This window comes from Triturus cristatus, chromosome 6 (genome assembly GCF_964204655.1).
Source record: "Triturus cristatus chromosome 6, aTriCri1.1, whole genome shotgun sequence".
Classification (NCBI taxonomy): Eukaryota; Metazoa; Chordata; class Amphibia; order Caudata; family Salamandridae; genus Triturus; species Triturus cristatus.
Genome location: NC_140589.1, coordinates 500,303,874 through 500,329,848, shown reverse-complemented (window position 1 = coordinate 500,329,848; position 25,975 = coordinate 500,303,874). Strand labels below are relative to the sequence as shown.

The 25,975-nt window shown below is 41.9% G+C and overlaps 1 protein-coding gene across 2 annotated transcripts in view; it reads right to left on the bottom strand.

The window, feature by feature from the left end:
- The window catches only part of COL19A1 (collagen type XIX alpha 1 chain), a 2,198,704-nt gene that overhangs the window by 1,727,698 nt on the left and 445,031 nt on the right, over window positions 1-25,975 (bottom strand). For both annotated transcript variants that reach the window (XM_085610910.1, XM_085610909.1), the window contains exons 8-9: window positions 8,015-8,140; window positions 6,821-6,883 (exon numbers count right to left, since the gene is read on the bottom strand). In XM_085610910.1, coding sequence (XP_085467036.1) covers window positions 6,821-6,883; window positions 8,015-8,140 — 189 coding nt within the window. The remainder of the gene's footprint in view (window positions 1-6,820; window positions 6,884-8,014; window positions 8,141-25,975) is intronic.

The window sequence follows — 25,975 nt, the reverse complement described above, 5'->3', positions numbered from 1 at the left end:
ACTAGGAATAACCATAGAGCCTGGTCTAAGCTGAACATCTCGGCGTTTAACGCCTCTCTTATGGCCACCTGCCCCGATACCAATCTTGGGTGCACCTCTTTGGCTCAGGAAGTATCCTACTGGTTAACTTCTAACATTAATCACCATTTGCCGCCGCGTCCTAGACTACCGATCCCGCATCTTCCCCCTGCCCCATGGTTCACGGACGATCTGAAAGTAACTAAATCTGAATGCAAACATCTGGAGAGATCTTGGCGAAAAACCTACGCCCTGAATGACAAATTAACCTATCGTTCAGCACTCGGGCAATACCAACAAGCCTGTCGAAAGGCAAAAGCCCTGTTTGTCTCAGAGTCTATTGAAAAGGCCATTAACCGGCCGAAAGCCCTCTTCTCTATGGTCAAGAAGCTGGCTGGCTCAAATACCGCCCCCACTCCACCTGCGCTAGGGGAAGTGGAATGCAATGAAATTGCTGACTTTTTTATATCTAAAGTCGAAACCATCTACAATGCCCTGTCTCGAGCCTTCCCCATACCCCCTCCCGACCCCTCTACTCTGGACTCACTTAGCCCGCTATCTCAGGAAACACAGATCTCTGATTGGCCCCTGCTAGACTCCAACTCGCTGCTCGCCTGCATAACAAAGGTCAACTCAGGCTCCCCCCTGGACCCAATTCCTATGAACATCCTTCGCCAGCTTTCCCCTGACGCTCTACTAATCATTCAAGAGCTCGTGAATTCCTCATTGCGGGAATCCATAGTTCCAGATGAATTTAAAAGAGCTTTGGTAGTGCCACTTTTAAAAAAAAACGGTGCAGACCCCAAGACGCTCGCCAACTTCCGGCCCATCTCCTTGCTGCCTATGTTCTCAAAAATCCTGGAGAGGCATATCAACATACATCTCACATCTCATGTGGAGACTATAGGTTTTTTACATCCGTCCCAATCGGGATTCCGCTCCCACTTCTCCACCGAAACAACCCTCCTGGGGGTTACCGAGAACCTGCGCACCCGTCTTGATCACGGTGAGACCGCGGCGCTTATTCTTTTAGATTTAAGCGCCGCTTTCGACACGGTCTCACACTCCATTCTTCTGAGAGCTCTGAGAACGGCTGGAGTGACTGGCCCTGCCCTTGCTTGGCTGGCCTCTTTCTTAAATCACCGCACTTTTCAGGTTGTTTCGTCCGGCTCTTCCTCCTCTGTTCGCTCATCTGCGTATGGTGTCCCGCAGGGGTCCTCACTGAGCCCTATGCTCTTTAATATCTATGTGAGACCCCTAGCAACCATCATGGAAGACTCTGGTCTCTCCCTCTACTCATACGCAGATGACACTCAGATTCTTTTTTCCCTCTCCTCGGCCGCAGCAAACGCTCCATCTGCTCTTAAACTAGGACTTAGCCGAGTGGCAGAGTGGATGCAGGCGAACCTCCTGAAACTGAACGGAGATAAGACGGAGGTGCTCATTCTGGGCAAGCAAAAGCACCTCTGGAGCCCTGCACACTGGCCGTCAGAAATGGGCCCACCACCCCTCCCAGTGACCCAGGTTCGCAATCTTGGCTTTGTCCTGGATGATTCGCTCTCCATGCGACATCAAGTGGTTAAGGTGGCAGCCACCTGCTTCTCCATTCTGGGGTGGCTCCGTAAAATTTTATGGATGCTCCCAGTATGGACAAGACGCTCGGTGGTCCAGGCTTTAATCACCTCTCGCCTGGACTATGGCAGTGTGCTTTACCAAGGAGTTACCCTGGAACTTCAGAGGAGACTTCAGCTTGTACAGAATTCAGCCGCTCGCCTCCTCTGTAAGGTCCCGTGGAGATCTCCAATTTCCCCTTTTCTTAGAGACCTTCACTGGCTCCGTATCGCTAACCGTGTCAAATTCAAGGCCCTCTGTTTTCTGCATAAAATCAAGCAAAGGTCGGCCCCAGGTTACCTCAAGGCCCTTGTCCAACAATACTCTCCATCCCGCCTCCTCAGATCATCAGCTAATGGCAACTTTCTGATTCCGCGCTTCAAACTGACGAGAATGGGCAGATGCTCTTTCTCCTGCATTGCCCCCAGGTTGTGGAATTCTCTTCCGGCTACACTGAAACTAGAACCATCTCTGTTAAAATTCTGCAAAGACCTTAAAACCTGTCTCTTCTCTCACTAACAACTGCGATGCGTAATCATCAACTCTACTGGCGCCGGGAGACCCCTTGCGGGTAGCTGCGCGCCCTATAAATTCAATTACAAATACAAATACAAATTCTTGCATCGTTAGGATAACGAGTACTATTTCAGTATTTGTATAATATGTGCAGTTTTTATGATTCATGTCATTTTGATCTTGTGTTATGTATAATATATCATATATATTTGTATATAATTCTGTGTAGAGTCTTTACTTGTGGTCCATGCATTGTGTTTCTGTGTGAGTGTGTTGCGCAAACACTATTCACATTGCCTCTGATGATAAGCCTGACTGCTCTGCGCCAAGCTACCAGAGAGTGAGCACAGGTTATCTCTGGTGTGTAACTTACTTGTCCTGACTAGAGTGGTGGGTTCTACTGGCTTAGGCACGTACCCTAGCCAATGTGAAACCCTACTTCTAACATTGGTTTTCTGCGGTAGGAACAGGACTTGCGTGTGCATGATACCATAGTAACTCATTGAAGCACTACAACTCTGCACTTAAACCATTCGAGGTTTTTCTCCTGTTTTCTCATTGGTCATTTGTATTTTTTACTCCTGCTTCCTTTCTTACTCCTGGTGTTAGAAATGGGGTTTCTGTTTGTCTAACCCAGGCAGAACCCACCACTCTACTCGGGGTAAGTAAGTTACACACCAAAGATAACCTGTGCTCACCACCTGGTAGCTTGGCATAGAGCAGTCAGGCTTATCGCCAGAAGAAATGTGAAAAACATTTGTGCAACACACTCACACAATAAACACACCACAAGAGAGACTCCACACAGGATTACATAACAATATATCTTACATTGTACATGTCGACATGATTCATAAATACTGTGCACACTATATAAATCCTGAAATATGTTACTTGTTATCCTAGTAATAGAATGATCCCCAGTGACATACAACACAGTATCAGTGGGTATTTAGAGCATGCAATAACCCGCATGAAGCATTAGAACATCACATGTCACCATAAATACCTAGAGTATGATTACTGTGCACATTGTTCAATTCCTGACATAGCACACGCTATCCTGACAGTGTAGTGTTAAATAAAATGACCTATATGATGGTATCTGGGTATACACTGCAGCACCTTGATTAGAGATAAATCACATATATCACCATGAACACTTTGCTGATAATGAAATCTTGGTTAGAGCAACACACATGAATCATCGGAAAATCAATCAGTAACGGACAAGCCTTCCAAGTCCTTTATGCTGTAGGTAACAGTAGTTCAAGTCAACATGCCATATGCTTTTTCAAGTTAATAAAGATTCATCAAACATACAAGCTGCAAAGAATAAACATTGCCATTCAGAATTACTTGTAGCAGTTGAAACCAGGTTTAACTACAATTCTTAGAGAATTCTAAATATGAGTCCAAAACAAACACAATCTAGCTCAGGACGAAAGCTAACAGTACTTTACAGCGGTCATTTTTAATGAAATTTTAGAAAGTGGAAAATAAATGCAGAAGAGACAAAGAGAGAAAGCACACGTAAAACCTTTAAGTTCACATTTCAGAAATACAATACTCTTGACTTGTACAGTCATCTGTCTATTGAGCCTTGTCTTCGGAGGCACAAACATTCATACATATATTTCCAGAAATTATTTTCCATGAATCTTCAAACTCAAAGTGGAGAAGTGTGGCTCAATGGTTAGAGCTGCAGACCCTGATGCAGAGGTCTGGCCCGGGACCAGGGTTCAATTTCCCGCCCCGGCGGGTCTTGGGCTCAAAATTCCACGGATCTGATAATTCTCGGTGCCTAATCCAATCATGGAGTCCCACTCTGCAACTCTGGGCAATAGCTTGCTTAATCTCCACAACGGCCCCCACAACGCTAAAGGATGCCTGGCCTCCACCTTGGGGGTGCCCAGGAGTGGACGCCTCACAGGGAAAGCCAGGATGGGTTCCACAGCGGTATTCGTACAAGTGCCTTGAGACCCTTGCGGGTGAGTAGTGCGCTATACAAGTGACAATTTACATTTACAATCTCGACCCTGTACCATATAGAAGACGTGCTTGGGATGCTTACTGACAGATGCTAATGATTATGACGTCTGATGAAGGTAGGCCCTTGCATTTCTGACCACCAACATGAAAACCTTCACCCTCTATTAAAGCTTTTCATTCATCCAAACTACAGAGATGAACCAGGAACTCAGTTATCAACCAGTAGCCGAATTTCTGTCAGTGGTGAATAGCTTTAATGAAAATATATTTCCACAAGGTTTGGATATTGACAGCCATGGCCCGTGCATGTAAGAGTGCGCGGGCGGGAGGGCCGGGTGAGGGGGGATTTTGATGGACAGTGACGAGGGAAAATTAAATAAATAAATAACTTTCCCTCCTCATCGCCTATCGGAATCCCCCCCACCCGGCGCCACCGCTCTTACCTGCATGGGCCGCGGCTGGATAGTGATATTAAATATATTAGTAAAGATGGGTTTTTGGACATTTGATCTGTGTTGCTTGTTTCCTGAAAAATCTCAGGTTTGACATCATAAGCGGTATTTGATATGATTGTGTTTGGTTACTAAATATATGTCTGATCCATGTCACTTGCTTCTACAGGACGAGGAACATAGTTTGACTTTTCCCTGATAGGAGTCGTTTTTACTCGCCTCCCAAAAGACATAATCTTTAGCTGAGAACAAATATTAAAAACTGCCTTGTAAACGATTGGTTAGTTTTCGAAGGGCTTTCACCACTTGGAATTTTCTACTCAATCTGACCACACCAATCCCCTCCGTGACAGACACATTGCTGTGTTACTAGAGACAGCTCCCTTAGCTATCTTTTCGACTCTCCTATTTCAAGAATCCTATCCTGATGCTCTTTCTATCAGTGTTTGCTTGGGAGATTCCTCAACTCCTGCTTTACTTCTTTGTCAACTCTGTAACTGCCCAACAGCCTACTACCTCTTCCAACTTACCAAACATTGCCCTCGCTTGTCATTCCGTCGGTCATTTTCTGACAATATACGAAACTCCCAACTCTGGAAGGATTTGTTTAAGGGAAGTAAATTCTCCCGCTTATTTGTATCATACCTGAATTTTGAGTGACAGTACTGAATGCTATGGTTGCTGGTCTCCTTATCAACTGTACTTTAGATTCTGGGGTTTTGGGGAAAGCCAAACTTCCTTATTCTGTAGGGATTTAAACATTTGTGTTGAGTGCAGTTGAAAAGTTCAGATTCCAAAGGGTTTAATACTCTATGCTCAAAGTCAGCATTTAGAGGAAAGCACGCTTCAGTTTGCCATTTATCAGTTCCAGAACTTTGCATACTTGTGTCAGTATTACATAAAGTGAGCACTGGTAGTGCTAATTTTAGACAGGTCCCTAATACTGTTTTGGGCTGATGTGTGTCTTACGTAATTGAAGAGCTATTTCACTATTGAGTGTTTCTGTTGTCTATCTCAGTTTTTTCGATTTTGTATTTAGAACTTCGTAGAGGAGTAAGTGTTTTCTTGCTTTCTCTACTTGCTTTTTCCGCTGCTTTCCCCATGCTCTCTTACACTCCTCCTGCTTTCAGATGTTCCCTTTCTCCCTCCCTATGTGAATGCTAATTCCACACCCCATGTTACTTTTTATTTTTTTGTTTTTTTATAACTGCCTGACAGCTGCAAAGTGTTGTCTGGCAGCTTGCTTTCCTTCTTGCACACTTGTTTTTGATATTTTTTAAATGTTGTTTTACTGTTATAAGATGGTTGTCCTCTATGTTATGGAAGTAAATTAACAGCGATTGTTATGCATCAGGATGGATGCACATGTATGAGTAACAATACATGTTTGAGCTTATATGGCCACCTCTGAATTGGTTTCTTTAAAAGAAAATTAATTGCAAGGTCGCCGGCCATGCGCCTTTTAGAGTCACCGTTTATTAGCCTTGATATTGCTTGCTATACTTCTATCTACCAATATACAATGGAGTTAAAGGATTATTTATTGTAAGGAATTTAAAAACTCTAACACTAAGGGCCTCATTACAATGGTGGTTGGATGAGTGTCCGACCGCCATAGTTTTGGGCTCCAGACTGTCTTACAAGGAGTCGGCGGGCCTGACAGCCCAATTACAATATGACCGCCATGCAGGCAGTCGTAAACCTCCCTTTTTCTACTGCGGCTTGTGCTGTGGGCCCGTAAAGGGCCGCAGGACAAGCCGTAATAGGAAAAGTGAGCAAGTGGCACAATCCACAGAAGGATCATCTGTCATAAAGACCCTCTAATGTCAAAATGTTTTAACTCCTCAAAGAATCCCCATTCTATGATGATTCAGACAGATTGCCTTATTCAGAGTTCACAACTGTATTTCTGCTTCATTTATGAGAACACAATAAAGCAAAGAGAGATGCATAGTCCGGATTTTTCCTAATCAAGGACTTTAACTGTCGACAAAGAGTGAAGGACCCCTGGTCCTTTAAAAACATATACAGCAGCCTCCACATTAGGCTACTCTCTTAATAAAACAGGAAATTATAATTTCAGACAATCCTAGGAAGCATACACCACGGCCTTCCCAACATTTTGCAGCAAACATTGTTACTATGTTCCGACCCTGAGGAGCAACTGTCAATTCATTCTTTTATCATAGACCTTCTGCAAAAACACTGTTACATGTGAAGCTGTGGCTTACCTTGTCTCCCATGTCCCCTTTAAGCCCCGGTAAACCTGCCAAACCTGGAACTCCTGGATCTCCCTGTGGAACACCCAAAATTGAGAATTTTTATCATTTTTATGTCCCTACTTCCATTCGAATAAACTCATGCATACCATCAAGTAAATGAATCATGCTGCCTACTTTCAGAATAGTCATTTGCAGTCATACGTTTTAAACCTCAGGGTTTTTACTAGCTGAAAATATTATGGTCTAATGGTACAATTAATACCTGTCAACAGACCTACAGACTTCATCAGTTTGTCATACTACATTCATAATATTATGTGCTTAGGCTAAGACTAGAATTATTTGGCATAAATGGTATAAATACATTTAAACAATATTGCAAGTTACAAAGGAGTTCTCTGACTATAGAGAGTAATGAGGCCAAAGACTGGGTCCTTTTATAAGAACATTGAACTCTGAAGTGAGTGACAATATATTTTTGCTCTTGAAGGTTTATTACTTTCAGTAGAATAAAAGCAGAAATCTGTACTGCGAAATGAAACACACAGAATAGCAGTTAGTAATTTTCGATAAGAAAAATCAGGTTGAAGAAAAGCAGTGTCTCAGAGTGAGTAGAAACAGAGATTCTAGCTTTCCTTTTTATCACTTTTCCTTTTTAGAAAAGAAATATCAAAACGTAGGAAAAGCTAGTCCCTGTTTTACTTCTTTGAACTGAAGCTTTAGATATGCTCAGCGGCCTGCCGTTCACCCAGGCTGCTCTCTCTGGTAGCAGGCCCTGTGGCAAAGGAACTCAACTGTAATAACTTATTACAATTGATCAGCTAAGTCATTCTTTATTGTAGGTGATTAGAGATGTCTCTACTGCACTCAAATAGGTAAATTAGCTATAGCTTTTCATACAGAAATTGCAAGCTCCAAAGTATTATATTAGTATAATGCATTTGAATGACATTGGTGGGGTTTGTAGATAAACAGGACAGGAGTATTATTATGCCAAATATAGGCCCACTAGCCACATGATAAGAGTATTTTGAGACATGAGCAATGAATGGATATTGCTTCAACAATCTTCATGAAAACTTTCTTTACTATATTTGGTATACAAGGCAGAATACCGTGCGGAATGTTAATTTAGAATCTGTGAGCCTCACCGGGTTCCTGCCCAATATTAAAAGGGGAGACTGAGTCTTGTCTCCTGCTTACCTTGTTTGGCAGGCACTGACATTTTTCTCTAGGTTCCTGGTCTGCAGAGAGGTAGGCGTACATTTTGTTTACAAGAGCAGGCACAGACGATGATGCAGTGCTCCTAAAGCTTTCATCTGGTGGGCACTAGAAAAAAATGTACATATGGTTAAGACAGTGTGATACAGCAGGAACGATAAATGATAACAGTTTTGAAAAATCTTGTATCACAAATGAAACCCTTGTTTTGTACCGCACCATGCCATGCACAATATTTCCCAGTTCCTTTCACTCTAAAGTTCTGATATCTTGAGTCAATACATGAGCCTATACAGTTGCTTCACATTTTAAGTATAACTGTATTTATGTGAATATGTATGTATATTTACATATATATTTAATATATATGCCAAACATGCATGTGTGTGTGTGTGTGTGTGTATGCATATGTACACACACATGCATATCATGTATATATTTATGAATATTAATATAAATATATTATATATATAATAAATGCATATATATATATTATATATATATTATATATATATATATATGTAGAAATTCACTGAGAAAACGAAAGGTTAAAGTGATGTTATATGAAATGAAAATGTCAATTAAAATGTTACATTTAAACCTCAAAAACTGTGAATGTCATCAGTCATACTTAACTAAAGTAACTATAACTTGCTCCCTCACTATGCATAGTAATGTAATGTAATTTCAGATGCCGCATTGATATTATCAATGTCGTAGAAAATGTTGTGAGTTATGTAATATGTGAGATAATAAGCAGTGCATGGTGAGGGAGTTGAGGTTTTGTTACATCAGTTAGCTATAACAAGTGAATTTCATAGTTTTCTTGAGTTTAAAATATAAAGTTCTAACTGACATTTTCACCTAACTATAAAGTCACCTTTTCCTTTGATTATTCAGTGAACCTCTCAGCTTGTTTTAAATGTAAAGTCAAATATTATAACCAACCCTAACTATGAAGTCACTTTAACCTCAGGAGTGTGGTGAATGTCAAGCCTCTCCACTATCACTGCCTCTCAGGGCTACAGGTGTGTAAAGTATGATGTTGCGATGTAGCCTCTCCTGTTACAAGCCGTCCAAGGGTGACAGGTGTCTGTAGTAGTATATGGAAAGGGACTGATCTCACCGGGCAGACCTCTTCCCAGGGCCACAAGCACACATAGTACGATGTTGCAAGGGACTTGTTTTTCTGAGCAGAACACTTCTCAGGGTCACGTGCATGCTAAATAGGGTGTCGCGAGGGTCTTGCCTCTCCGGGCACACTGAGTTCCAGCATGATTGGTATGTTCATTGGGAGTGACGAGGGATTGACATCTCTGGTCAGATCGCTTCTCAGAGACAACAGGCACACGTAGTATGGCGTGGCAAGGGAATGGCCTCTCTAGTCAGACCACTTGTTAGGGTGACGGTTGTGCGTAGTTCAGTGTGACAAGGGATATGTCTCTCCAGTCAGACCGTTTAACAGGGAGACAGGATTATGTATTAAGGTAGAGGGATTGGCCACTCCTTTAAGACCACTTCCCAGGATGAGGGGCGTGCATAGTAGGGTGTGGCGAGGAAGTGGTCTCTCTGGTCAGTAGGCTTCTCAGGGTGATAGGTGTACATAGCAGGGTGTAAGCCTCTCTTGTCAGATTACTTCCCAGATGTCATGGGCATAAATACTGGGGTGTGTTGCGAGGAACTGGCCTCTCTGGGCAGAACACTTTCCGGGGTGATGGGCCTGTGTAATAGGCTTCTCCAGTCATCCACAGTAGGGGGCAGCCAAGCACTAATCTCTTTACAAACTGCTTGTTAAAAATATTTGTGTGAATGTACTGAATTTCTAGTACTCATAAAAACTTGTGGGACTCTTGCGGGAGATAGCACAACCTGATATACTCTTGCAGGACTCCAGCAGGATCGATAAAACTTTTAGAAATAAATTGCACAGCACTCAACCCTAAGAGGGATCCTTCTATGACCCACCTAAAAGTGCCAGGGGGTCAGGATACCTCTACCCTTCCCCCTTCTCTGTTCTGCCTTCACATATTCAGGACACTGGGACGGAGTCCCTGAGTCCTCTAATGGAGGCCACAACAGTTATCTGCATGTTGAGGCCAGCCAGTCAGAGCATGAGCCCCCACAGGAATCACAGTAGCCTATTTCCCACAGGAGAGAGGCATCCAATGGGGGCAAAAAAATCAAATTGCTCTATTATTTGAAATTGCATACCTGTGGGACTCCTGCAAGCCCACCCATCCAGATAGCTATCATTTTTAACCATATTTTCTCAAACACTACTGAACCACATTGCAAAAACCACACATTCGAGAGAATGATTTAACTTTCTGCCAAATTTGATGTGATTCTGTTCAACCGTTTTAGTTGTAGTATTGGCTAAAATTCCCTAAGGCAATTGCATGGGGAAATTGCATTTTGGGACCCCCTTTTTTCAGTCCGCCTTGACGGATCGCCCCTAAACTTTCAAGGAGAGAGTTGAGATGGCAAACATTTACAGATAAAAGTTTCATGAAGTGATGAGCAAACCAAAAATTCCATATCCTATTGTAGTAGGTCCTAACTATAACTACACAGTGGCAACTGTGTTTTTTTTAGGTCAAGCATTCAAGACCTCTTGTATATACTTTAGTATATACTTATATGGGTATGTACATTGTGGGCTTTGGAGATCAGCCCTAGGACTTGTCTGCTTCCGCTTAGGGACTTTTTTTTCTGTTCAACTTCCTCTATTTAACTGTCTTGATAGAAAACGACCAGTAGAGGTCAGTAAAAACCATAGTTGCTTTCTGCTTGTTCAACTGCCCCTATTTAACTGCCTTGATAGAAAACTACCAGTAGAGGTCAGTAAAATACCAGAATTGCTTTCTGTTGAGAGACTTTCTTTTTTAAATTTTTCTGGCAACTGCCTCTATTTAACTTTCTTGATAGAAAACGACCAGCAGAGGTCAGTAAAATACAAGAATCACTTAAGCATTCTGTAGATTCCAATCCATAGAAACTGTCTTCTAAGAGCACCCGTAGACAATAATACTTTTTTCAAATCTTGTATTTTCAGTGATATGACCACCGAAGGCACTGATTTTATAGTAAAAACGAGCTTTGGTCTATACCATTTCCCGCTGAAAGGCAATATTTCTTTCCATCCATGTTACGCCCAATGAACCCCTGAAGAAGGGCTTTGTCCCGAAATGCATCGGGAATGTATGGGAATGTATTCCAAATGAATTGAGCATGTTCCTATGAAAAGTGACAGATGAAAAATTCCCTCTTGAAGAAGAATGATTGAAGATTAATTCACAAGTGTGATGCAACACTGTGATACCGAATATAATAAAAAGAAGATTTTCAAAGAAAAATTCTAACATTGTTTTGAAAGATTTGAGAGAATAAGTGAAAGGGTTTGTCAGCCGTCTGGAGTGCAAACTGACGTTGTTTATGGCTTAAACAGCGCAATTGAAATCTTTACAAACATGCCCTAAGGTCAAAGGGAGATACCTACTTGCATCTTACCTAACATAATTTTGATTATAATTTTGATTACAATTTAGGAATTTCAGTGTGCCACACAACCATTGACTTTTTGTTTCTACTGACTCACCTTATGACAAATACCACAGAATATAATGCATTTGTAATAATTTCCACCCCGTTTGTGATGAGTGTCCGCTCACCACTCTAGAACAGACCCTACCTCACAATACGAGGAGATGCAGAGGTATTCAAACATCAGTTCTTTGAACCTTGCTGTAGGTTGTGTTTTTCTGCTCTGTCTTTGGCAAAATGGCATTTGCACCTCCCTCCCCGTAGATGCCAGCAGTCACTGTATTACAGTTAGGTATCAGTGGCAAAAGACAACGCTACTTTTCATATGCAGGATCAGCTCTAAATATTATCAAAAATGTAAGTGAACAGCAGTCCTGAGCAGAGTCCGGAGAAGGTCAATCAAATGTGCACCTTACTAACTCCAATCTTACCCGCCGGAGCATTAGGTGTGCATTACGGATACCGCCTCATTCAGCATGCCTAACTTGTGATGGTTTCTTATTTAAAATCTTATGTGGCCACTGCTCATCCTCGTCTGGGAGAAGAGACCAATAGCTCGGAGGCAAAGGAGAGTGGATATGGCTGGACCACTGTTTTGGTTCTTGGAGCAACGTCCAAATCCACAGCATTTATTTTTCCTGCCAGGTAAAATCTCAGGTGGGCAGGTGGGGAGCTGGTGGATGAGTTTTGAGCAGTGTACAGACAGATGCAAGCACCAGCCTGCACACAATTATGGGTCTGTGGTTTACGCAGGCATGCAGCCCACGCCCTGAATTTGTTGACCTGTCCTTCATTTACATAGCAGGTTGATTGACACTCTGCACTGTGAATGAAACAGCACAGGCACATCAGTTTTACAGGCGTGGGCAGGCTATGTGTGACCCGCTCCCGAAAAATGAACCTGTGTGAGTGGTCGGTAAGCTCTAAAACAATGATTGGTACAATGTTAGACAAAGAAAATTGGGAAACCTAAACAAGCTCTCGCCATCTAAAAAATGTCTCTCTGTAGTGAGTGTACGATGGGAATTTGGGAGATCGTTTCTAATGTCAGCAGTAGGAGGATACATCATCCGGTCATAACAGTGTGAGCCCGTTTTGTTCCTGGGCAGGACAAAGACAAGAATGAGCATGAAAGTCATTAAATCAGGAGCACGAAAGTGAGACAGACAACCAAGCCATCCACTTGTGATCAAGGAGATGACCAAAAGTACAATCTGCATATATCCATAGGCACTTGAAGGAGGGGTGCTGTGGTTGCTGGAGTTCAGAGGGTGAATGAGCAATAAAGATGCCTTTAAATTTGTTTTAATCTTTTTGCATTTGCTGCGAGTTTATGGACAGAGTTTAAATTTCAGGGTATGTCCTCTGACAAATTGCTGCTTATTTTATTAATGTGGCATTTGTGCTTACTTTTCTTTCTCTGTCTGCAAAGTGAGAAGATCCTTTAATGTGCAACAGCCTAGCTGGGGTGCAGGGAACGAAAAAGCTGTAGGAAGTTCATTTGTTTCCAACGTACAAAATGTAAAATACCTGTAAATAAACTGTACAAATATATTAGTACCTGGGAAAGCACAAAGTCTGCACATTTTTCTTGTAAATCTGAAGTGTGATAAAAGAAAAGCTTTTCATGGGATTAAAACAAATATGCGCCCTCTATTTATCATGTGTGTGCTATATAGTTTTATCAATAAACCTGCATGTCAGTGCAAATGTAGCGACCATTTCAATGAAAAATGTGCTGTCTGTAAATGATAGTGTGCTACCACACCATGCTTCAGTAATATTTTTTTCAAGTATCCTCCAAATTGCGCCACCAACTACCGACACAAGCTTACCACGCTTCTGCTGAATCAACATGGCTCATGTGCTACATGTTGTGTAATACGTGGATTTTTTTCACAATCCCTATGACATCAGTGATGTAAGATTGATGGACGAACCCCCATTCTGAAAATTGTTCCAGCACCATATGTATTGCATATAAAATGAAAAGATCCTACTGCAGATGGCTAAGGTTGTTTGTAGTGGAGACCTAAAATGTAAGTATTCAATGCCCTTACCAATACTTTTGTGCCCAACTTCCTGATATGGGTTTTGCCCTAACAATCAATTATCAAATTTCAAACTGAAGTCAGGATACACAAAGTTATTATTAATAAGGATATTGTTTCATATGCGATAGGACAGGCAGTATTCAGTGATGATATGTATGTTGCATTACAAAGTATCATGCTTGTTAGCCACTATCTGCACTTTATAGGGAAAACTTCTCTGCCTACCTCACAAAAGGAAAGGGAAAACTCAGAAAATGTCTCCATTTACTCCTTTTGCATAGAGTAACTTACCCGCTTCCAAGGTATTCATAAAGAACCTCTATATCAGTCCTTGAAATCTTCAACAGTCTCGGTTTTCCGGGAGTACTCACACCTGAAATTTATACCTGGGGTACCAGGTGTATAATTTCACATGTGGGAACAGTACTGCATAGCGTAACTTCACATTGTTTGGTGAAACTAATTTCCCTATACCACACTGAAGAGGGACGGTTTTCTCCCTTTACCCATAATGAAAAAATACATACTCTTGCCTCTGTTTGAGATATATAGGGTAGTCAGTTTGACAATACTAGGAGTTTTATGAATAAGATTATTCTCCAATAGTCAATAAGTGAAAATAGTCTCAATATTCATTTTTTTCATGAGAAATTGGGCAAGTCAACACGTTTTGCCCTTGCTCTGCATGCAGGCCTGGGGCTTTTTAAAGGCTGTGTTTATTTAGATGTTATAAACAAAGTTAATCAATGTAAACAAATTAAGCAAACATACATTATCTTATGTTTTAAAAAAAATGTTTTTATTGAAAATAGTACAGTGCAAAACATGGTATTGCAGCGCATTCTACTTTGGTACAGGTATTAATATAAAGCAGTAGTCACCCTTTATACAAAAGATAACATAAGTACGACAGCTGTTTGGGATGAATATCACATTATAACCACTTAGGCCCAAAAGACCCCTCAGCCAACACGCAACCCACAGTCTCAATAATAACATGGGGGGAGCTGCGCCCAGTGCCAACCACCGCAGTTGCCTCCGATCACAGCACACCCCCAAGCCCGCACCCATGAGCACACCAATCACACACACACTCTACCAACGCACTAAACTACGTTCAACTCGTGTCTCCACATGTAATCACCACCCTCACACACATTTAGTACCATACAACCAACACCTACCCAAAAAACTAAAAGTTATGGGGGAAATGACCTTCCCCGTTTACTCACCACATGCCACTCAGCCACTCTCATCAACAAATCTCTTACAGAATTTGCTGACTAGGTCACAAATCAGTCAACCGGGACCTTCACAGGCTACCTGACTGAATGTCTCACATAGAGAGTTCATGGTTCCACTGGGTATAGGAGCATGGAATGAAGTCCCATGGCCTTCAATTTTTATTTCACTCCCCAAAAGGTCAGCCACATCTGTTACACCTCTCTTGAGTATTCTGGAAAATGTGGGTTCCCCTGCCTACTGTACAGCATGCAGAATGGCTCTATAGATAAGTGTTTTTGCGATCATTGTGTGCGAGGAGGCCCCAGTTGGTGATCTCAGTGCGAAGGCGTGATGAGCCTTTTCAAAAACAAAAAAGGGGGACAGCTTGGCCACGGGGATCGCTGCTGCAACCCAGCATTCAAGAAACAGTTGTGGGGTCTGTCCCTTTGCATACTCTGGGAAGTCGACACACCTAAGATTGCCTTGTCTGGATCACCCATCCGTGTCCTCGGCTCTGTTCTCCAGTGCAGCTGTTTTGGCCGAGAGGTCAGTTAGTTCAGCCGGCAGGGCAGCAACCTCCCCCTGAAGCTTGGTCACATCCTGTTCTGTGGCCAGCAAACGCTCCACCACCTTACAAACTACTGAAGTGGTCCAACCGCCAGATTATGATCCGGCGATCGGAGGCATCGGGTAGAGAGAACAACCGTTGCTTTTCACCTGTCAGATTAGCGGTGGGACCGTAATCCCTATAATAGGAGTGGTGCCTGCTCAGGCACCGCCGTAGGGATTATGATGCCCGTTTCCCTCTGCCTCTTCATGGCAGTGAAACCACCATGAAATGGCAGGCAGAAAGGGACATTGGGGACCCCAAGCAGGCCCCTGTCCCTCCTGGGCCTCCACCATGTAGACCGGGGGGGCGCACATGGTGCCCTCCCCAAACACCCATGCACCCTGTCCCAGGCACTGTGTGGTGCCGGGCACACTGTGCAGGGATGTTGTAAACATGTCTTATTTAATTGTGGCTTGTGCTGCAGCTCTTTTCCAGGCCGCAACACATGCAACAATTGAAAAAAACATGTTTCCGACTGCCTTCACTGCGGTCGGATCGTAATGAGGCGGGTAGATCTGCCGACTACTGGTCAGCTGGACTCCATACTATTACAATGTCGGTTGGATGCTCGTCCTACAAGCATCACAATGAGGGCCTTTGTGACAGTTGAAAACTCCCAGGAGTACTCAAATGCATTTTCTTCCGTTCCCTAGCCTCCTAATACTATTCCTAGGCCTACATCAAGGTCGTCATTAGACCCATGTTCTGTCTCCAAGGGGCATATCAACAAGCGGCAGCGATAATTATCACTGGCAGCCCTTAGCGTGAGGAATTTTATCGCCGTCTATCGCAGATAATTATCGCCATGGTAGCGCTGTATTACCAACGCATAGCGCAATGGCGATAATTATTCTTGTGATAGCGATGTTTTCCATGGAAGATCGCTGGTTTTCCAGCGATGTTCCATGGAAAACGGCGATATCCTTGTTGATAGGGCTGGGTGGTCTCAGCCCTATAATCCACCACCTATTGGCTAACATTGTGTAGTCAAAGGAAAAGCAGGTGTAAGGAAAGTAGGGATAACCAAGGTTAGCGCTACTTTTCTTATCGCTATGCTTGTTAGTGTGCCCATTGATAATTGGAGAAATTTCGGCTAGTGACATTTCTTCAGTTATTTTGGGACGCCCACTTTGCATCTCATTAGAGATGCAAAGGTGGGCGTTACGGGAAAGGGCGCTAAGGCAAAGATTCATGCGATAGCGTGACCTTGCTGACAAAGCGATAAAATTATCGTCGCTTTTCGTCTGAAAACGGACGCAAAAGTGGCGATAATTTATTATCGCCGCCTTGTTGATATGTCCCCAAATGTTTGCAAACGTTTCTGTATCTGAATCTAAAAGGTTGACTCCTTGGAGAAGACTAGAGTTATAGCTGCTCCTTCTGATCGCTTACTGACTGTGTTGACAAAACTGGTATCGTCTCTTTAGTTACCTCATCGGATTTCTCTTTTTAATCTATCTCTTCTTGTGTCTTTATTTTTCAATTAAAACTGCTACATCTATCTCCTAAAAACACAGAGTTTGAATCCAAAATATGTTTCTAATTACGGGGCAATTTCTCTGCATCTCTAACATCTTATAATGTGTAGTCTCAGATTTTGCTCTTTCTTTACTTCAATATTCACCTTTCTCCTATTCAATCAGGTTTTCCCTCAGAATTTTCCACTGAACCTTCTCTCCTCTATCTCTAATTCTCTTCTTCACTCATATCATAGCAAACGATCTTCTACCCTAATTCTTCTTAATCTTTCTGCTGCCCTTGATATGATGGTATACTCTGTTCTTCTTTCATCTCTTTCCTCAAGAGGGAGTAAGAGCTCTGCTTCTTCTTGGATCTCATCCTACTTCTCTGAGTGTCTACTCTCTGTCTCAAAGGAAGTTCAGGAGTCTTGTAGTCACTTAGTACTATATGGATTCCTGTATGGCACAGTTCGTGGCCTGATGATCTCTCCTCCGTACATCTTGTGTCTATTTTAAATCATTTCAGCTCATGGCCTCCAGTCTCACTTTTACGCTGAAGATTGTCAAATCATTTTTTCTTTTTATCCTTTTCTGTTCCCCTCCAGGAAAGAGGGTCAACACATCCATTGATTGTTGAGTCCTACTTGGCCACTCACTATCTAAATCATGACGTCAGTAAAACTGAGGTGCTTTCTTTTCAGCTACTTCTACCTACCCTACTCCTTGTAATCTCAGTGTCATATTCAATTCTTTTTTGTATTTCTATACTCAAGTCGTTTCTGTTGTTTGGATCTGTTGTTTTCTTCTTTTCAATATCCATAAACTTAAACATTAAATGCCTTTAGTATTTCAAAACTTTTTCTGCCAATGCTAATTCTGCCTTGTCTTAATTACATTCTTGCTCTATGGTGGTTTACCTAAATCATTAAGGACCAAATTTCAGTTAATAGAAAACTTCTGTGTATGTGTTTGCATCTCTCTTCCACTTCATTCTTCAGCTTTCTTAATTCTGCACCAACCCGGCTGGCTTCCATTTAATGTCCAATGTAAATTTCGCTTTCTCTGTTTGTTCTTCATGTGCTGTCACTTTAGGCCCCTTCTTATCTAGGTTATTTGATCTTACTTTATATCACCAAGCGTATTATCTGTTCTGCCCCTTTATGTCTACTACCTGTCCTTCATTTTCCTTGTGCCCGTTCTTGTTTTCCACTTATGGAAATATCGCTAGTCCACATTTCCACCCTTGCCCATGTAACACATAAAAGTATCTGCATTATTAACCTTCTTTTTTATTATTTCTCGAAAGTGAAAATATTTTCCCTGTATAGAAACGTCTCCACCTACACCCAAACCACTCTAAAAGTACTTTGACTAATGCACCACATGATAGGATAGTATCCTTAGTTGTTTTTAGGCTGAGAAGCTACCTGCAAAGTGTTTGTGAATATTCACCAACTTTTGCGTCTGTGTATGTTTACCGCCTTTTACAGGTGAGCAGATTTACTCGCAATCAAACTTCTGACACACTCATTGAATTTGAAGTGTGTTCATCCGTTTAAATGGGCAAAATTCACCCATTCTGTAAATCTGCTATCAAAAATGCTGCTATTTACGTAAATTAGCTTAAGGTAGCTGCATTTCACAGTTTTACCTAGGGCATATCCCATTTCGCGTCTATTGTCAATTCAGTAGTGATTAAATATGTTTCACTTATCCTATCTACTATGTTAGTTTTATGACTCGGTTTCAGTTATATTTAGAATTAGATTTCTACAACAGATACCTCCAACATTGAATCTCAACATATAAGTGAAAATACATGCACAAGCACGAACATGACACACACTATGTGCTATTCATGACCCAGTGGAGTACTTATATTTCTACAGCATGTATTGTCATAGGTTATGTTAACTTGCCTTTTCCTCTTCCGATAGCAAGATTTCTCCCATGGTGAAGCATTTGAAGGTACGATAATAACAAAAACTGCCGCTAAAACGGCGATAATGGGCTTGATAATATGCTCTATGGAATTCCAATTGAAGCTCAGGTTAGATGTCCTTCACATCTAACATGGGCTTCAATTGGAATTCCATAGAGCATATTATCAAGCCCATTATCGCCGTTTTAGCTGCAGTTTTCTGCCACTAAAGAGGCCATAATTTTAACGCCATGCTTGATAATATGCCCCTAGGTGCTTAGTGCTTCAGACAACAAACAGTTTTCCTGCTTTTACAACCTATATTGCAAGTTGCTCATGAATACTGCTTAGTAATTCCCTCCTCTGAAAATATAAATATTGTGTGCATCAACAATTTGGGGATGAGGGAATACCACAATATTACAAGCTATCTCCTGAGAGTGCCCTGAGAAATGAGAAATTCCTGCAGGATTGGGGCTTGCAGCTCCTGATTCAGTGCAGAAATTCCCCTATTTCGGGATGTTTCCCACATGGACATTTTTTGTCTTTGATCATGGGAAATGCCTGGGGGAGGAGGACAGCGGGGATGTGATGTTGCTTCAGGTTGAGATCATTAGTGTTCCAATGCTAGGTATTACTATTATCCAAAATAATGCTACATAGTTTATTGAGATCATTCAAACTAGTGATCACCAGATCGCAGCAAACGTCAGCAGTGAGAATGTAACTCACATCTTTTCCACGCGATCTGCAAGTCATAGGTTTAAATCCACGAAGAAGGTATGTTCAGCCCAGGTGAGTCCATTTGTGTTGGGATAATGGTTAACACCTGTCGTTTACAGTATTTCCAAGTTCCAAGCCTGAAGCTGAAAAGAGTCTACAGATACAATGCCCTTATTGTCATGGCCTCATATATATTGTATCTAGTGAAGCAGCACAAAAAAAAAAAAAAACAATCAGTCCTTAGAAATAACCCCTTTCTAATGTAAAACTGGTAAAAACACACTTTTGGCTGCTTAAAATCGAACAAACGTTTTGATGGAAAAGTAACAAAGTAGTTGGTTTGTTGTTGCCACATCTTCCAACAAGGCACTGTGCTGTTGGAGGGCAGAAAGTTAACTTATTTATCAAGCAGTTCAGCCTACCTGACTGATGTGATCGAAAACTGAAACATACACATTAAATTACAGTTGAGAGGTGCTGTAAGATTTTTTTTTATTTGTAGAAGGGGATGAGAACCCACTTCAGATAATCCTGAATCCTTGTCAGGATGAATCACAAAAGTCACTAAATAAACCTGTGCATACGCCTCGGGTAGCTTGGCGCAAAGCAGTCAAGCTTAACTTAGAGGCAATGTGTATTTATGCAGGACTGAAAGGTTAGTAAAGTGAAAACACAACATATGAAAAGTCTCAAACTTGAATAGTGAACTTTAATATATAAAATGACTTCAAAATGACAAACATCTAATCTGTAGAACCACCGTTAAGAGTTTTATAAGTTTAAGGTAAAAAAAAGTGCTGATGGGTAAGAAACAGCAACTGTGAGTATCTGGTCGCACCATATCGGGACACAATCACAAGTTCAGGCAAATCTCGATGGTGTGAGGGTCGGATACAGAAACTGGTTCATCCTGGTGGACGTTTTACCCTTTGACTTTGATGCAAAGTCCTGCGTCGGATCTAGTGAATCGCAGTGCTTTGATGCGAGGTTCTTCTACTTTACTCTGTGTCATATCCAGTAAAGACGGCAATCAGGAACTGTGTGCTGCTGCAATGTGAGAACATGCGCCGCTTTATACTCCTCTGTATCGGATACGGTGAAACCTTCAATTAAGCAGGGAGATGTACACTCTGACTGCAGCCAAGAGTCCAGAATCTTGAGAACAGCATTTGAGGCTCATGTCTAACTAACCATTGGACTCACTTCAGGGGTCCTGGGCTCAAGGCAAGTATGTCTAATCTTTATTCTTCAAGTAGCAGGGCAATCCTTCTTCTGAAACTTCTCAGGTCCAGGAGTGTTCTAATTTCACTTTCTGGGGTAGCCACTTTTATACTTGGTGCTAGGCTGGGAGTAGAGAAAACCCTGTTTGTTTCATCTTAAAACTATACTGGTTCAGGTCAGTGCTTCCCTTTCCCTTGGGTCCGGTTCCAGCTTGGTTAGTAAAACAACGGTCAGGCAGGTCCTGGTGTGAGCTGCATTTGCTAGTGATAGGGAAGGCATCTTCCGAAGTAACGGAACGGCCTGGATACAAGCTCTCAGACTACCATATGAAGCTTAGGAAGGGGCTAGGTACCACCCCCCAGATCATTATGCTCAGGGGAGGAACACCCTTCCCCACAACCAAGGACCTTTTCTCCACTCTCTGGGAATAATACGCATTATACACCACAGGAGAGGCATTAACAATCATGTGGCTGCAGACACTCACATTTGGCTCATGCAGGGAAATGCCAACTTTCTAAAAGCAAAAAGAACAATTGATGGACAGAATGCTGAACAATGTCATACATTCACCCCAGTACAGAGATCTGGGCCTAAATCGATAGTTTTTTTGCTCCCCATGGCATTCCAGTTTTCTTTCTCTCCCTAAGTGCGCTGGGTATGCCCAGGCATGGGTCCCAGGCTCACTGTGCCACTGGATTCAAACTAGCCTGGCTGATGAGGGGTGATGCCCTGAAACTGGTCCCAGGAAGCTTGTTTCCAGTCCAGAGAGGACCTGGCTTGGCAGTTCAGGCTGGACTGGTCCCATCAGGCACAGGGTCAAGAATGATTTGCATATGGCTGCGTCTAAACTGGTATGGTATGGTGAGCAAAAGAATGATGGATTTAACCCAGATCTTTTGACTGGGAGTGGATGTTTTATATGCTCTGCATTCTGTCTATCATCTGTGTGTCTTCAACTTTCTAAAAGTAGCATTTTCAAAATAGTAATTTAAAATCCATCTTTAGCATTAAAGAGGATTTTAAATAACAATTAAAATGAGGGAGGAAGTATTTTTCTGGCTGTTCCTAAACTAAAGTTAGCACTTACTAAATGTAATAAGGTAAACCAATGTTAGTCTATGGGAGGGTAGCCTTGCCACAGTGGAAAACGACTTTGGGAGTTTTTCACTGCCAGGACATTTAAAACATTAAATAGACATGTCCTAGTTTTTAAATGCCATGCACTCACTCTATGAGCATTTAGGGCTTGCCCTAGGGGTAACTTTAAAGTATTGAAAACGAAGGGTTAGGCATGGCAAGGGGCTTATTTTGCCTAGACGCATTGGCAGTTTAAAACTGAACTATAGGCTGCAGGGGTAGAGCAGAGACATGTTTGACAGTGCTACTTATTGGGTTTCACAATGAGTGCTGCGGCCCACTCGTAGCATTCAACTTACAGGCTGTGCACATATGTACCACCATATATTAAGGACTTCTAAGTAAATTAAATGTACTAGTCTTTTGTATACCAATTTTGTCATGTCTAGAAGGGAGAGAGCAAACACTTTACCTCTGGTTAGCAGGGTAAAGTGCACAGAGTCCAAATGCCCAAAAAAACACGTTCAGTGGAAGAAGGCATAAATTTGAGGTGACCCGGCAAATTTCCTACAGGTCCTAACTCTTTTTGTCCTAGGTTTGCTGATAAACATGCCTCCATCCATTTTGGCCTGGATAGAAACATATTTGGCTGTCTACCTGAATTCATGTGATAGCAAAAAGGATGTTAATTTGCACATTAAAATTTTGGGCTTTTCCGGTTATGAAAGGGATAAAAATGCAGTCTCTATCCATGAGCGCACTATTAAGTTTTCCTGATGCAAAAGCTGGCCAGCACACCCTGTCTGCATTCTCATACTACTCACAAACTAATGTTCACATATTATCACCTGTACTCTCATACCCCACATAGAGTATCAGTCACATTACAAGCATCACTCTCACACCCCTCATAGACAGAAGTCACACGCAACTGACAGAACACACACTTCTCACACAGTAGTAGCCACACACTGAAGATATCACTCTCATACCTCTTAAAGTGGAGGAGTCAAATACAGACAGCACTCTCACATCACTCACAGTCTAGCAGTCACACGCTTCCTAATGCACTTGTTGTCTCCAACTAAGGATTAAACATTTACACTCCTCACATGCTGGCAGGCTCACACTTCGTACAGCATTCTCACATGCTTCACAGACTAACAGTCAGACACCACACCATAGAGCACACACTTTCATACCCCTCACAAAGTAGCAGTGTCAGACTATGGATAGCACTCACATCGTTCACAAACTAGCCATTGCACACTGCCAACAGCACTCTCACACCCTTACTAAAAACGAGTAGCATCACACTACTCACAGCACTCTCACACCTTTCTAAGACTAGCAGTCTCATACTACCAACTACACTTTCACACCCCTCACAGAGTATCAGGCTTACACTACTGACACCACTCTCACCTCCTAATACACAAGCTGTCACACACTACCAACAGCACTGTCACACTACTCACACACTAACAGTTTCAAACTACCAGCACCATTCACACCCTTCACAGACTGGCAGTCTCACATGAGCTACAGCATACTCATACCTCTCCCAGACTAGCAGTCTCACCCTACCAACAGCACTTTAATATCTCTCAGAGTAGCAGTCCCATACTACTCACAGCACTCTAACTCCCCTCATGCACTAGCAGTCACACACTGATGTCAGTTTATCCTCTTGAGTACTATTACTCCCTTCATACAGTAGCTGTTACATACTACTGACAGCACAATCACAGTACTCACTCACTATCAGTGTGAGGCTCCTGGATCATGAGTAGCTGTGTGTGTGTGGATGGGTGGATTAGTGGCTTTCTGAGTAGAAGCACCCAGGCACTTTCATTTCATTGCCCAGCTGTAGGACAGCCATGTGTCGTGGTAGATAACTGCATTGTCCACACTGAAATGGGACAACTTCCCAAAGGATCACAGTATCCAAAAGTGCTCGACATCAGTGGGGGGAAAAACTAGAAGATTGTTTATTCTGAACTCTCAACACTGAATATTTGAGGAGACAAAAAAATCAGTGTTCTGAAGATCCTACAACAGAGAAGAAAAGGGAAGGACATTTGTGGAGTGTAATGTTCCCTGTGAGGTAACAGGAAGATACTATTGCGGGTGGGGGGTGTTTCTTATGGTTCACCCCTAGCAGTTGGGGTCTCTAGTTTGTGCTGAGGGTAATGTGATCAAGATAATAATGAAAGAAATCGGCACGTAGGCAGAGTCTTATGTCACCAAAACACTAAGAGTCAAGCGTTTTTGCGCTGCTGCAAGTAGGCCTGTGTCAGCCACAATCTCACATGGAGTTGTGGTACAGTTTGAAAGGAACAAAACTCTCCTTTTTCAGTATTCTGTCCTATATTAAAAGACTGGAAGCTTCCACATGAAGAATATGGATTCTATGTAATGTGGGATGTATCTCTGCACTGGGCACCTGCTTAGAACCTCGTGTGACGGCATTTCAGATGGTAGTTGAAAATGTAACAGGACAAATGACAGCTCCAAGGGAACGGACTGACATGACTTGTTGGGACAGCCGATATGTCTGGTATTATAATCGGTTCAAGCAAAGGTTCTGCTAGGGATATCAAGAAGAAGTTCATTTCATGATAGTCACCAGCAGGCTCAACAGCGGAATTACTCACCAGAAATTCCAGGATAGTAGTTAACTTTCTACTGGAGATACCCTACCTGTTTGTATCTATAGTGAAATGCTGTTACTCAACATGGTAGGTGGTAATCAACATTTCCTGGCTTGTGCACCTATTGCCTCAAATTAAGTTTTTGAGAACCTGTAACCTCTAAAATGTATTTTTATACCTGATACTAGCAAAACATTATTTACTGTAATCTTTCATATGTACAGTGTTCTGACATTCCTCGGATCAAGTTTGCACCATATAAAACTGCAAAGTAAGCAAATACATGAATTAATTTATAAGCCATACCTATTGACTTTGGCAATGCTTGTTTTCATATGATGTGTTGCTTTTTATCACACAGCATTGGGTTTTCAAACAACACTAAATAAGTAGCTCTTGTTCTCCATGGAGCATTGGCTTGATCAACCCTAACAATACAGAGTTTTTGACATTTGGGCTACAAAGAAAAAAGAGCCAAAACGGTATTTGTACCACAAATCTCTGCAAGAAGTAGCAAGTTATCTTAATTGTGTGTATTGACCGATAACTTTAGTGAAATCTATCTAAGAATGACAAAATAGCAAGTGACCCTTGTAAACAGAACACTAAAGCAATTCAATGCAACATAGTCTGGTTTTACACTGTTTCCTCACATTTAGTTTTAATTTTGATTTATTTATCATTAATTGGCACAGGATTTACCACAGGTTCTTAGCACTACAGGTTAAAAGCAACATATCCAGAGAGAAGAAAAAACAACTGTGCCTTAGACAGAAAAAATGTAAAGGTAATTTAGATGGTATGTTTTTAAAGAACTCTCTGAATTTAGTAAGACAATTCTCTGTAAGAAGGTGGAGGGAAACTTCAAAATAATTGCACCTGCTACTGAGAATGCCCTGTCACTATTTGTGACATACTTAGGCTTAGAAAGTACAAGGAAGCAAAGACCAGAGGACCGAAGTGGTTCACAAGGCCATTTGTATGAGAAAATTTATGAGCAATGACTTGCCACTGTATCTTTTAGATAGAGTTCTTAGTGAGAATTGACTCCTAATTGTGACTGGTTGGGATTATACCGCAATCACTGGTGATATTCGAAGAAAGTCCCCCCATACTTTTCTCTAAGAGAGATTTCTTGATAGAAGGTGAGAACTGTTCCCCAGAGTCCAAATAGACTATAAGATGGTCATTGTTATTCTGTCAGCGAGAAGATATATCTCCTTCTCTTAGTGCTCTATCAGAAATGCCTCAAACATTACTGAGGTCCTACACAGGACTAAAATTATATTTTGCAGGGTGGGTTCTCAAACAGACAAGGCTTGCTGTGCAATTATGAAACATGACTTTAGGCCTACCGTGCGTAGCCTGACTGCAGCAGCCTGGAAACCTGCTGTTGAAGCTGTCAAAAAAGCCCTTTCTGGCAGGTATGAAACCCTGATTTAATATTAACAAG